The sequence below is a fragment of the Theropithecus gelada genome, chromosome 20 (assembly GCF_003255815.1).
Source record: "Theropithecus gelada isolate Dixy chromosome 20, Tgel_1.0, whole genome shotgun sequence".
NCBI classification, from domain to species: Eukaryota; Metazoa; Chordata; class Mammalia; order Primates; family Cercopithecidae; genus Theropithecus; species Theropithecus gelada.
Window position 1 is genome coordinate 48,670,996 of NC_037688.1, and position 12,280 is coordinate 48,683,275.

Here is a 12,280-nt window from a genome sequence, read left to right on the forward strand (position 1 = left end):
TGAAATGTATGGATTATATCTCAATAAAGCTGTTACTTTTTTCATTCATGGAGGGCAAGTCACGGCGTTGTAAGGGGTCCTGGTGGGCCTGATTGAGGTGACATTTGAGCAAAGATTTGAAGGAGGGAACCAGCTTCCCAGGCAGTAGGAATGTGGATGAAACCTAGTTTGAAGTTTGCTGTTTTCTAAAGTATTACTGAGAATTTGGCATCCTACTCCATATTATGTTCATTGATTTCATATAATGTTGCATTCCCAAATATTTTGGCAAAATCAAGGGCAGAAATCGCCCAACGTCTGACCGATGTGCTTAGCTGCTTCAGCGCACCGGGGTAGGCACGCGGGCAGTTGAAGCTCCTGGTACCGCCCCTCGCCCTCCCAACGCCCTCCCCCAGTTATCCAAAGCGCAACGCAGGCTCCGCGCTGTGTCAAACCCCGCCTCCGACTCCGCCCCGAGCCTCTACGACACTGCCGGCGCCCGGCCCCGGGACCCAAGGAATGCGCATGCCCAGCGCCGTGTCGCGCACGCGCTCTCTACGGCTTCCCTTGACCTCTGACCCGGCGACCACCCTTGAGCCCCGGCCGCTGGGCCAGGAAGTCGGAGTTGGAGCTCCTGAGGCAGAGCGGCTGACATGGTGAGACCCGAGTCGAGGGCTACTGGGGAGGGGAGGCCGAGTCGGACCGGGGGCCGGGCGGCGAGCTTCGGGCTGGGAGGCGGGAGCCGTGCGCCTCCTGCGTGCCCGGCAGAAAGCATGGTCTGGGGGCGTTGCACCCAGGGGGATCGAGGCCGGCAGCGGCGGCCTCAGGGTCAGGGAAAACGTGGTCGCGCTGTGCCTAGCCCGCGTGTGAGCGAGCAGCCGTGGGCGGCGGTGGAGCGTGGGGCTGGCCGGTGAGCACCTCCCCTGCCCTGGAACCTTACAGCGCTGCAGAGTCGATGTTGCTGCCCTGTTGTTATCCCCAGTGGAAAAATGGCCTTTCCAGGGAAGTGGCAGACCTGGGACTTGAACTAGGCCCCGAGACACCGAGCATGGAGCGTTCGTATGATACCGTTGGCACCTAGAGCCAGTCAGCAGACGTGCGCCACACTGTCAGGTCACCTGGGGAACTTTTAAAAGTGCAGATTTGGCCGGGTGCGGTGGCTCACGGCTGTAATCCCAGCGCACTTGGAGGTTGAAGCGAAGATCACGAGGTCAGAAGATCGAGACCAGCCTGACCCACATGATGAAACGCCGTCTCCACCAAAAAATTAGCCGGGTGGGGTGGTGTGCGCCTGTAGTCCATGCTACCCGGGAGGCTGAGGCAGGATAATCGCTTGAACTCGCGAGACAGGTTGCAATGAGCCGAGATCCGCCATTGCACTCCAGCCTGAGCGACAGGGGAGACTCCGTTTCAAAAGAAAAAAAATTATATATATGTATCATATATACTACATATATTTATATATACTATATATTGTTACATATTTTTATATATGATATATGTATACATACACACATTTTATATATATATATATATATATATATATTAGCCGGGCATGGTGGCGCATGCCTGTAATCCCAGCTGCTTGGGAGGCTCGAGTATCTCTTGAACCTGGGAGGCAGAGGCTGCAGTGAGCCAAGATTGTGCCACTGCACTCCAGCCTGGGCGGCAGAGCAAAACTCTCTCAAAAAGGAAAAAAAAAAGAGGGGAAAAAATAAAAGTTCAGGTTCTTGAGCCCTATCCCTGGAGGTTCTGCATACATAAGTTCCCCAAGTGACTCTGTTGCAGCCACTCCTTTTTTTTTTTTTTTTTGAGACGGAGTCTCGCTCTGTCACCCAGGCTGGAGTGCAGTGGCGCGATCTCTGCTCACTGCAAGCTCTGCTGCCTCCTGGGTTCACGCCATTCTCCTGCCTCAGCCTCCCTAGAAGCTGGGACCACAGGTGCCCGCCACCATGCCCGGCTAATTTTTTTTTGTTTTTGTTTTGTTTTTTTTGAGGTGGAGTCTCGCTCTGTCGCCCAGGCTGGAGTGCAGTGGCCGGATCTCAGCTCACTGCAAGCTCCGCCTCCCGGGTTTACGCCATTCTCCTGCCTCAGCCTCCCGAGTAGCTGGGACTACAGGTGCCCGCCACCTCGCCCGGCTAGTTTTTTGTATTTTTTTAGTAGAGACGGGGTTTCACCGGGTTAGCCAGGACGGTCTCGATCTGCTGACCTCGTGATCCGCCCGTCTCGGCCTCCCAAAGTGCTGGGATTACAGGCTTGAGCCACCGCGCCCGGCCTAATTTTTTTTTTTTTTGTATTTTCAGTAGAGACGGTTTCACCGTGTTCGCCAGGATGGTCTCGATCTCCTGACCTCGTGATCTGCCCGCCTCAGCCTCCCAAAGTGCTAGGATTACAGGTGTGAGCCACCGCACCCGGCCTGCAGCCACTTCTTAACTAACATAGTAATAAGGATAATGTAACAGCTAACAGCTTACAAGTGCCAGCCCCTGAGCTGAGGCTTTATGTAGAGTCTCTCATTTAATGTTTATGAAGTCCTGCTGTCATTGTCCTTATTTTACAGATAAGGAACCTGAGCCCCAGACAGTTTTGACTCCTCCATAGTCATGCATCGCACGGTGTCAGAGACCTCTTTTGAGCCCAACTCTGTCCCAAAACTCATGGGTTTTTTTGTTTGTTTGTTTTTTGAGATAGGATCTCTGTCTGTCGCCCAGGCTAGGATGCAGTGCAACGATCCTAGGTCACTGCAGCCTTGAACTCCTGGGCTCAAGCGATCCTCCTACCTTAAACCCCCAAGTAGCTGGGCCTACAGGTGGGTGCTAGCACACCTGGATAATTTTTATATTTATGTAGTGATGGGGTCTTACTGTGTTGCCCAGAATGGGTCTCCTAGGCTGGAGTACAGTGGTACAGTCACAGCTTAGTGCAGCCTCAACCTCCTGGGGCTCAGGTGATCCTCCCATCTCATCCTCCCGAGTAGTCTCAGCCCCCTGGGTAGTTGGGACAACAGGCATGCTCCACTATGCCCAGCTAATGTTTTATATCTTTTGTAGTTAGGTGTCACCACGTTGCCAGGCTGGTCTCAAACTTCTGGGCCCAAGCAGTCCTCCTGCCTTGGACTCCCAAAGTGCTGGGATTATAGGCCTGAGCCACCGCACCCAGCGTGATAGTATATTAACAAGAAAAGAAAGTACTGGCCGGGCGAGGTGGCTCACATCTGTAATGCCAGCACTTTGGGAGGCCGAGGCGGATGGATCACGAGGTCAGGAGATGGAGACCATCCTGGCTAACACGGTGAAACCCCATCTCCACGAAAAATACAAAAAATTAGCCGGGTGTGGTGGCAGGCGCCTGTAGTCCCAGCTACTCAGGAGGCTGAGGCAGGAGAATGGCTTAACACGGGAGGCAGAGCTTGCAATGAGCTGAAGGTCGGGCCACTGCACTCCAGCCTGGTGACAGAGCAAGACTCTGTCTCAAAAAAAAAAAAAAAAAGTGCTGACTGGGTGCAGTGGCTCACACCTGTAATCCCAGCACTTTAGGAGGCTGAGGTGGGTCGATTGCCCGAGCTCAGGCGTTCGAGACCAGCCTGGGTAACACGGTGAAACCCTGTCTGTACTAAAAATACAAAAAATTGGCCGGGTACAGTGGCTCACACCTGTAATCCTAGCACTTTGGGAGGCTGAGGTGGGTGGGTCACCTGAGGTCGGGAGTTCGAGACCAGCCTCATCAACATGGAGAAACCCCGTCTCTACTAAAAATACAAAATTAGCTGGGCGTGGTGGCGCATGCCTGTAATCTCAGCTGCTGGAGAGGCTGAGGTAGGAGAATTGCTTGAACCCGGGAGGCGGAGGTTGCGGTGAGCCGAAATCATGCCATTGCACTCCAGCCTGGGCAACAAGAGCAAAACTCCATCTCAAAAAAAAAAATTAGCTGGGTGTGGCGGCGGGCGCCTGTAGTCCCAGCCACTCGGGAGGCTGAGGCAGAAGAATTGCTTGAACCTGGGAGGCGGAGGTTGCAGTGAGCCGAGATCGCACCACTGCACTCCAGCCTGGGCCACAGAGCCAGACTCTGTCTCCAAAAAAAAAAGAAAGTGCTGTCGGAAGGTATACATGGGAGAGCCTGGGAAGGATTTCACCTGAGGGATGGGGGGAGGATGTTAAGTCCTGAGGGATGTTGGGTTTTGACAGGATCAGGGTAGAAGGGAGGATGTTCAAGGTGCAGGAACTCAGAACAGCAGAGGCCCTGAGGAGTACAGAAGTATGAGAGCGGCTCTAGGATCAGAGGGTGTGGTTGCAGCGTGGAGAGAGATGAGGGTGAGAAGTTGAGGCCAGACCAGGCGCTGCGAATGCCACGCTGGGGAGTGGACCAAATCTGCAGGCGGCGGTGGAGAATTGTGTGTGTTCTGGGAGATGGCCAGAACCCTCCTGCAGAAGAATTAGGAGGCGCTTGGAAACCCTGCCTGGGGACATGGAGTTCATAAGACATCAGGTTGGGCAAGGCTGCAACAGCCGTATTCATTCAGATGCATCGGGGGCACCTGCTGTGCCCGTCACTGGCCGGGCCCCGATTGTCGTGGCACGTGCTGCAGTTGTGGTCCTGACCTTTCTCCTGTCTAGTTGTGATGCCTGTATCTGTTTCAGGGGCCCTGGGTGACCAGAGTGTCCTTGAGAAGAGAGTGAGTCTCAGGCTGTCTGCTTATCTACCCGGAGCCTGGGGCTTGGCCTCAATGGCGCATTGCATGGGAATCTCAGACACAAGTCAGTGTAAGCCCCATTGCTGAGTGCCTCCCACAGCACTGTCTGTGGTCCCAGCTGCTGGGCTCTGGTCCTGCCTCGGGCCAGGTTGCTGCCCAGCAAGGAGGTGCATGTGCTGCCTCCATGCGTGCCAGGGTTGGATCCTGTGCTTCTAACTGCTGCTGTCTGACAGCCACGTGGCCTGAAGTTGGATGCCAAGTCAGCTGGGTCCTCTCACCTGGGACCCTCAGGCCCAACTGTCAGTCAGTGGACTATGGGATGTTTGGAGCCTCTGGGAGGGGCCTCAGGTAGTGGTTGGTTTGGTCACCCATGGTAGCCACAGCTGGCAGAGATCTGCTCCCTGTGAGTGAGCTCTGAATGCAGCCTGACCCATGGTGGAAGCTCAGGGGACATTGGGGTACTGGATAGGTGGATGAGGGGCGTGGCTGCACCGCCTAGTTCTGGGCCTGCCGCTGTCCGTCCATGTGGTGTTAATGGCATTGCCTCCTGAGAGCCTTTTGTCCTCTTGTGAGGAGGGCATTATTCTCTCCATTTCGCAGTTAAGAAAACTGAGGTAGGCTGGGCCCAGTGGTGCACGCCTGTAATCCCAGCACTTTGGGAAGCTGAGGCAGGCAGATCATGTGAACCTAGGAGTGCAAGACCACACCTGGGCAACATGGTGAAACCCCATCTCTCCAGAAAAGTACAAAAATGTAGCCAAGTGTGGTGGCGTGTGCCCAGCCTCCAGAAGTTACGAAGTTTCCACCTACTTGTGAAATCCTAACCCACCTGTGTTTGTTCATTCCCCTAACGGCCCATATCACATCCCGCCTGTTAAGGAAAGAGCGGGTCCTCGGAGGCTAAGTACAAGTAGCTCCAGCTACTCGGGAGGCTTAAGCAAGAGAATCTCTTGAGGCTGGTAGGCTGAGGCTGCCAGTGAGCCATGACTGCACCACTGCACTCCAGCCTGGACAACAGAGTTAGACTCTGCTTCAAAAAAAAAAAAAAAAAAAAGGCCGGGCGTGGTGTCTCACGCCTGTAATCCCAGCACTTTGGGAGGCCGAGGCGGGTGGATCACCTGAGGTCAGGAGTTTGAGACCAGCCTGACCAACATGGTGAAACCTCATTTCTACTAAAAATACAAAATTAGCTAGGCTTGGTTGTGTTCACCTGTAATCCCAGTTACTTGGGAGGGTGAAGCAGGAGAATCGTTTGAACCTGGGAGGCGGAGGTTGCAAGGAACTGAGATCAAGCCACTGCACTCTAGCCTGAGTGACAGAGCGAGACTCAGTCTCAAAAAAATAAATAACAAAAAACCCAAAACAAACAAACAAAAAAACAGGTTCAGAGAGGTTGAGTAATTTGTCCAGGAGCACACAGCTATTGAGAAACAAAGCTAGGGTTCTGGTCCCAGGTCAACGTGGTTCTCATTCTGCTGCCTTGCTCCTTCCCAGCTCCCTGAGGGAATGTAGTATGGTGTTCTGCAGCCTTCACCCCTGAGGAAGCAAAGGGCCTATATCAAATGAGCTGCTATTTTGAAAGAAGCTTTGTTACTTCATAGTGCCTGGTCATTGACAGAGTTTGTGAAACAGTAAGGAATGAAAACCAATGTTTATTGAGCATCTACTGTACCGTTAGGCTCTGTGCCAGGCACTTGACAGGCATTATCTCATTTAATCCATATGACAGCTTTATTGGTGGCCACATTTTACAGGTAGGCACACTGGGGCTCAAAGAAGTTGAGAACATGTCTGTGGTCGCACAGCTGGGATTTGCACACATGTTATCCCAAAGCCTGCAGGTATAACCACTACACTACACTGCCTCTTCTGGGAGATGCCTCCCACGGGAACCTTGCTGGCCTCAATGGGCCGTCCAGTCTGCTGAAACTTTGCAGTCCAGCCACCCTCTGCCCTGCAGCTCTAGGCAGCTAAAGCCACAGGCCATCACGCCGCTTTATGACCTCCGCTTTTAACGTTCATTATTTTGCAACAGTCATTGGCCTTGGCAGAATAGTAAACAAGTGATTGCAAGGCCGTGCGATAGCAGCAGAGGGACCGAGTTGGTGGGAGGGGTAGTTTGAGACCTGAGCTGTGTTTCAGGCGGAGGGGACCCTCTGCCTTTCACCTCTGTCCTTCAGACAGCACCAGCATCCCATCCCTGAGCCTCCTGTTCCACTAGGGAGGGGCTGTAGGAAGGAGGCGAAGTCACGTGAGATCGCAGGTGTGAGCAGGTGCATTCCTGACCCGCCCTCGCCTGCAGTACAGCCCCAGCCCTGCTCCGTGCCATGATTATAGGAGGGTACAGCTGGCCAGAGCCCTGCCCCTCGCTGTGATCACAGGAGGGTCTCCTCTGGCCTCTGCTTTCTGCTGTGAAATCCAGAAGTTACGAAGTTTCCACCTACTTTTGAAATCTCAACCCACTTGTGTTTGTTCATTCCCGTAATGGCCGGTAATTACATCCCGCCTGTTAAGGAAAGAGCAGGTCCTCGGAGGCTGAAGAAGGCCAGCTCTGAAGTCGAATCCACTGGCATCTGGAGCGAGCCCTTCTAGCCTCTGGGTTGGGTTCTTGATACTTGTTGGCTTGCCCAGGAGCCCTCCCTTCAGACCCCGGGACCCTGTGTAGTGGCTGTGGTGACTGATAGCGCCAGCCTTGGGTTTCCCGTCTGCCTCTGAGGCACCCACTGTGTGTCCTCAGGCCAGTCAGCAACCCCGGCCCCCCCACCCCTGAGTTGTCAGAATTAAAAGGCACAATGAATTGAACGTGTTTGGCTGTTTGGCGCTGTGCCTGGGGTGCGGGCTCAGTTGATACTTGTTGACTGAAGGGAAATCTACAGAAAAGCACTAGGAAGAAAGGGAAAGTCACTTGGCTGTGCCGCATGAGCTTTCAACCTATGCCTAGCCGCCTCCAGCCCGCGCCACGCCCCCGCGTCTACAGCTTTGCAGTCACAAGGTTCTTTGTAAATGCTGTCTATATATAATCTCTTTGTTTCACATAAGATCTGTGCATCTTTCCCTGTCATCTGCCAGATTCCCAGTCTTTCCCAGGCCAGCATAGGCTGTTGGCTGCTTGCAGGAACTCCCTTCTCCCTTCTCTCCTGCCAGTTTTGGCTCAACCCAGTCCCTTTGCCTAGAAAGCCCTAGTATTTCCGTCATGATTCTACCTGCCCTGCAAAGCCCAGCCCAGGAGGAGTCCCCTCCTCTCACAGAACCCCATCTCAGTCTTGAGCTTTTCTTCTCGACTCTGTGCTTCCGGTCGCCTCTTACTGAGTCTTCCCCAGGGCCTCCGTGGGGCATGGGATCACACGTGCAGCCTTCCAGCATGTTCAACCTGCTGTGCGACAGTGGGGTTCCCTGCCGGGCCAGCAGTGTGCTCCAGGGCAGGGACCAGGTTCTGTGTAGCTTTGTGCTCAAGTGCTGAGCAGAGTAGACTCTCAGCAGATGTGTGAACAAATGGGTGAACCACTGGCTGAACAAATGAATGAGCCTGACTCTCCCTCATCATTTGGTCCATAGTGTGTTGAAATACCCTTCTAGTGGGCTTTTAGTTCCTTGAAGATGGAAACAAGTTTGCTTAGTAACTTTGTTTTATTGAATGGAATGGACTTAAACTCATCAGACTTGGGAGAATTAGGACAGATCTGTTTCCCCATTGGTAAAATAAAGGTTGGGCCTGATCTCAGAAACTCAAGAAGAGTGATTGTGGGCCCCAGGGTCGAGAGAGAGATACTGCCAGGTCCAGGACTGTCCCTGTGTTCTGGGTCCCAGACCAGTGTTTCTTCCTGAAGCTAGTGGCTGCAGCCACTTTGCCTTGCTCCTCTCTGCCTTTTCTGAAGGATGATGGGGGGCCAGACTGCCTCTGGGAGCTCCGTCAAGTTCACCCCCCCCAACTGCCTGCCCAGTGAGTAACTAAGGCACCCACCATGGAAGCTTTCATTCAGGGTGCTTTGGAGGGGGTGGCCTGGGGCTGCAGCTCTGTGCTTCATGACCTTGGGTCTCCAGGAGCCTTGCCCCTTGGCAGCCGTTTCCAGGGCCCGTCTCTGTGGGCCCACAGGGAGCAGCCTGCTAAGCGGGTGCCTGATTTACCCACAGGCCAAGTACCTGGCGCAGATCATTGTGATGGGTGTGCAGGTGGTGGGCAGGGCCTTTGCACGGGCCCTGCGGCAGGAGTTTGCAGGTAAGCGTGGGTCTGTCTCCCCTTTGGGCTGGGAGTTCCTCTCCAGGTCAGATTTTCCCCGTAGCCATGGGCACCTCAGACCTGCTGGTTCTGCAGTGTGGGTAGCCTGGGGCACTTCCCATGGTGGGGGATGGTGCCAGACCAGGGCATCCTTCAGTGGGGACCTGGTTATCAACAGCATCCAGGGCAGGAGCTGGCACACTGGCCCATCCGGATACCTGGTTTTGTAAACATAATTTTTTTTTTTTTTTTTTTTTTTTTTTGAGATGGAGTCTCACTCTCACCTAGGCTGGAATGCAGTGGGGCAATCTCGGCTCACTGCAACCTCTGCCTCCTGGTTCAAGTGATTCTCCTGCCTCAGCCTCCTGAGTAGCTGGGATTACAAGCACCCGACACCACACCGGGCTAATTTTTGTATTTTTAGTAGAGACGGGGTTTCACCATGTTGGCCAGGCTGGTCTGGAACGCCTGACCTCAGGTGATGCGCCCTCCTCAAAGTGCTGGGATTACAGGTGTGAGCCACAGCGCCTGGCCCTGGTTTTGTAAATTGATTTGATTGGAACATAGACACACCCACAGGCTGCTTTCTTTTTTCTTTTTTCTTTTTTTCTTTTTTCTTGAGACGGAGTTTTCGCTCTTGTTGCCCAGACTGGAGTGCAATGGCGAGATCTTGGCTCACTGCAACCTCCACCTCCCGGGTTCAAGTGATTCTCCTGCCTCAGCCTCCCGAGTAGCTGGGATTACAGCCACCACGTCCAGCTAATTTTGTATTTTTAGTAGAGATGGGGTTTCTCCATGTTGGTGAAACTGGTCTTGAACTCCCAACCTCAGGTGATCCACCCAACTCGGCCTCCCAAAGTGCTGGCATTACAGGTGTGAGCCATCGCACGCAGCCCTTTTTTTTTCTTTTGAGACAGTCTCACTCTGTTGCCCAGGCTGGAGTGCAGTGGGTGTGATCTCAGTTCACTGCGACCTCTGCCTCCTGGGTTCAAGCAATGCTCCTGCTTCAGCCTCCCAAGTAGCTGAGACTACAGGCATGTGCCACCACACCCAGCTAATTTTTGTACTTTTAGTAGAGACAGGGTTTCACCATGTTGGCCAGGATGGTCTCGATCTCTTGACCTCGTGATCTGCCCGCCTCGGCCTCCCAAAGTGCTGGGATTGCAGGAGTGAGCCACTGTGCCCGGCTGACAGGCTGCTCTCAAGGCAGAGTTGAATGGTTCCAGTGCAGGCTCATTAGCCTGCAAAGCCTAAAATAGCTACTCTCTGAGCCTTTAGGAAAAGTTTAGCAGCTCCTGATTCTAGTTTCTGGGGTCACTGAAAGGGAAGAGGTCACCCAACGCAGTGGCTTTGGTGGTCTAGGTGACAGGTGGGCAGCTGGGCTGCTGCAGAGCCCTCTCTTGCCCGCAGCCCCACTGTACAGTCCCCATCATAGCCTAAAGCTCCCCAGTTTGCTGTGCCCCTGGGATATGGGGGTTGGGGGACAGGGTCATCTCATGGTCTAGGTTGGGGACCAGGAACCAGTTTTAGTGGTCAGACCCTGCCCTTATCCTCCAGTGAGGCACGTCTGTCCTCACTTTCCCAGCCTCTACCCCCTAAAAAAGAAACCACTCCAGGAGAAGAGGCAGCTCCTAGCCACCTGTCCCTGTGTCTCTCATCCTGTGCCGGTGGCAGGGGTGAGCCACCAACTTGGAAGGCCCAGGGTGAAGTCTGGGCTGCTGAGGACTGAGCGATCACCCACATGTCCACACAGCCAGCCGGGCCGCAGCTGATGCCCGAGGACGCGCTGGACACCGGTCTGCAGCCGCTTCCAACCTCTCCGGCCTCAGCCTCCAGGAGGCACAGCAGATTCTCAACGTGTCCAAGCTGAGCCCCGAGGAGGTCCAGAAGGTGAGGCCACTGGGCCGCCCGAAGTTTGAAGGGGAGAGGCTGCCAGGGCGGGAAGAGTGAAGGGAGGCCTGGTCAAGGAGGTCCGATGCGGAGGCTGCAGTCATACCCAGCTCGGACTCCAACTTGCGGGAGTCACTGTTGCTGGTGAAGTTCTAGGCCTGAGGCAGGACAGTTGTAGAGACAGTGCTTGCCGGTAGCAGCCGAGTCGCCCTCCAGGGTATCCATCCTCATCTCTGCCTCTTAGTGGCCACAACAGCTGCATGTGGCACACAGGGTGGAGAGGAGCCCTGTTGCCTCTCTGATGTGGCCCCACATAGCCTGCCCGGCGTCTCTCACCTGCAGTCTGCAGCCCTCTCACCCGTCCCCTCTCCTCTGCAGAACTATGAACACTTATTTAAGGTGAATGACAAATCCGTGGGTGGCTCTTTCTACCTGCAGTCAAAGGTGAGTGGTCTTTGATTCTGGGAGGAAGTAAGTCATGGGACCCCCTCTCCTCACCTGGTGCTCGATTCCCAGTCGGGGGAGCTGGCCAGCTAAGGGCTTGGCACAGAAAACTGCCGGGCCTTCCCATGGTGCCCCAGCCTCAGGGAGTCCCCCTGAACTGCCACCCCTCTGACTGCTTTAGCTCTGCGGGGTCCAGCCACTCAGGCTGTGTCAGCCCAGACAACGGCCCTCCCTCCCCGCAGCTGGGACTTGGAAGGAGCAGGAGCCCCAGCCGGTGGGGTGCTAGAAACAGCTTTCAGCTCACAGAGGTTACAGCATGCGCTGGGCCCCTGCAGCTCAGCTCTGTCTCCCCAGACCACCCCCTGACCCTGGGGCGCCGCTGAAGGAAGCATTAGTATCCACCCACTGCCCTCCAAAAAAACGGACCTGGGCTGACGGGAAGAGGCTGTCCCATGTGGGCAAGGGGTATGGGGCAGAGGCTTGGCCTCCTGGCCTGATTATCTGTGACCCACTAGGTGGTCCGCGCAAAGGAGCGCCTGGACGAGGAACTCAAAATCCAGGCCCAGGAGGACAGAGAAAAAGGGCAGAAGCCCCACACGTGACTTCTTGGCTCCCCGCACCCACCCCGCCACCTTTAATTTATAGCTTGGTAATAAATGTCTTTTCTGCATTTCTCGTGTGCATGTGTCCGGATTCCAGAAGGCAGGTTGCTCCTCCTGCCACTTGCAGGGCTGTGGGTGCTGGGGACGGGGAGGCAGCAGCCTTTAACAGCCCAGAAGGGCCGGGCTGGGTGAGGTTGGCGGGCAGCCAGCCAGTGGGTCCCAGCTGAGTCCTGTCATGTACAGGATGCAGCCGCTCCTGCTTCCACAGCACCCGAGCCAGCGTTAGGCTCCCTCTCATGGCGTCCCTGCCCCCAGAGCTCTGTCGGCAGCCACCGTGTCTCTGGAGCAGGTTTGAACCTAGCACCTCAGTAATCTGGGCACGATACCCCAGAATGCGGCTGGGCGAAGAGGGGCCTTTGCCCGCCACTCACCAAAGCCACAGCGGGCAGTAGTGGGCTG

The 12,280-nt window shown here is 54.8% G+C and overlaps 1 protein-coding gene across 5 annotated transcripts; it reads left to right on the forward strand.

Moving 5' to 3' along the window:
* The first annotated feature begins 468 nt into the window (after positions 1 to 468).
* On the forward strand, positions 469 to 11,889 carry PAM16 (presequence translocase associated motor 16). Of its 5 annotated transcripts, XM_025369844.1 has the most exons (6): positions 6,803 to 6,920; positions 8,497 to 8,609; positions 8,801 to 8,885; positions 10,639 to 10,775; positions 11,154 to 11,219; positions 11,735 to 11,889. In XM_025369844.1, the coding sequence occupies exons 3-6, from the start codon at positions 8,828 to 8,830 to the stop codon at positions 11,819 to 11,821; spliced, it is 348 nt and encodes a 115-aa protein (XP_025225629.1). In that variant the 5' UTR covers positions 6,803 to 6,920; positions 8,497 to 8,609; positions 8,801 to 8,827; the 3' UTR covers positions 11,822 to 11,889. The 5 variants fall into 5 exon arrangements, with proteins under 5 accessions (XP_025225627.1, XP_025225630.1, XP_025225629.1 ...); XM_025369842.1 differs by lacking the exons at positions 6,803 to 6,920; positions 8,497 to 8,609 and adding an exon at positions 469 to 635; XM_025369845.1 differs by lacking the exons at positions 6,803 to 6,920; positions 8,497 to 8,609 and adding an exon at positions 820 to 889.
* The last annotated feature ends 391 nt before the right edge of the window (positions 11,890 to 12,280 follow it).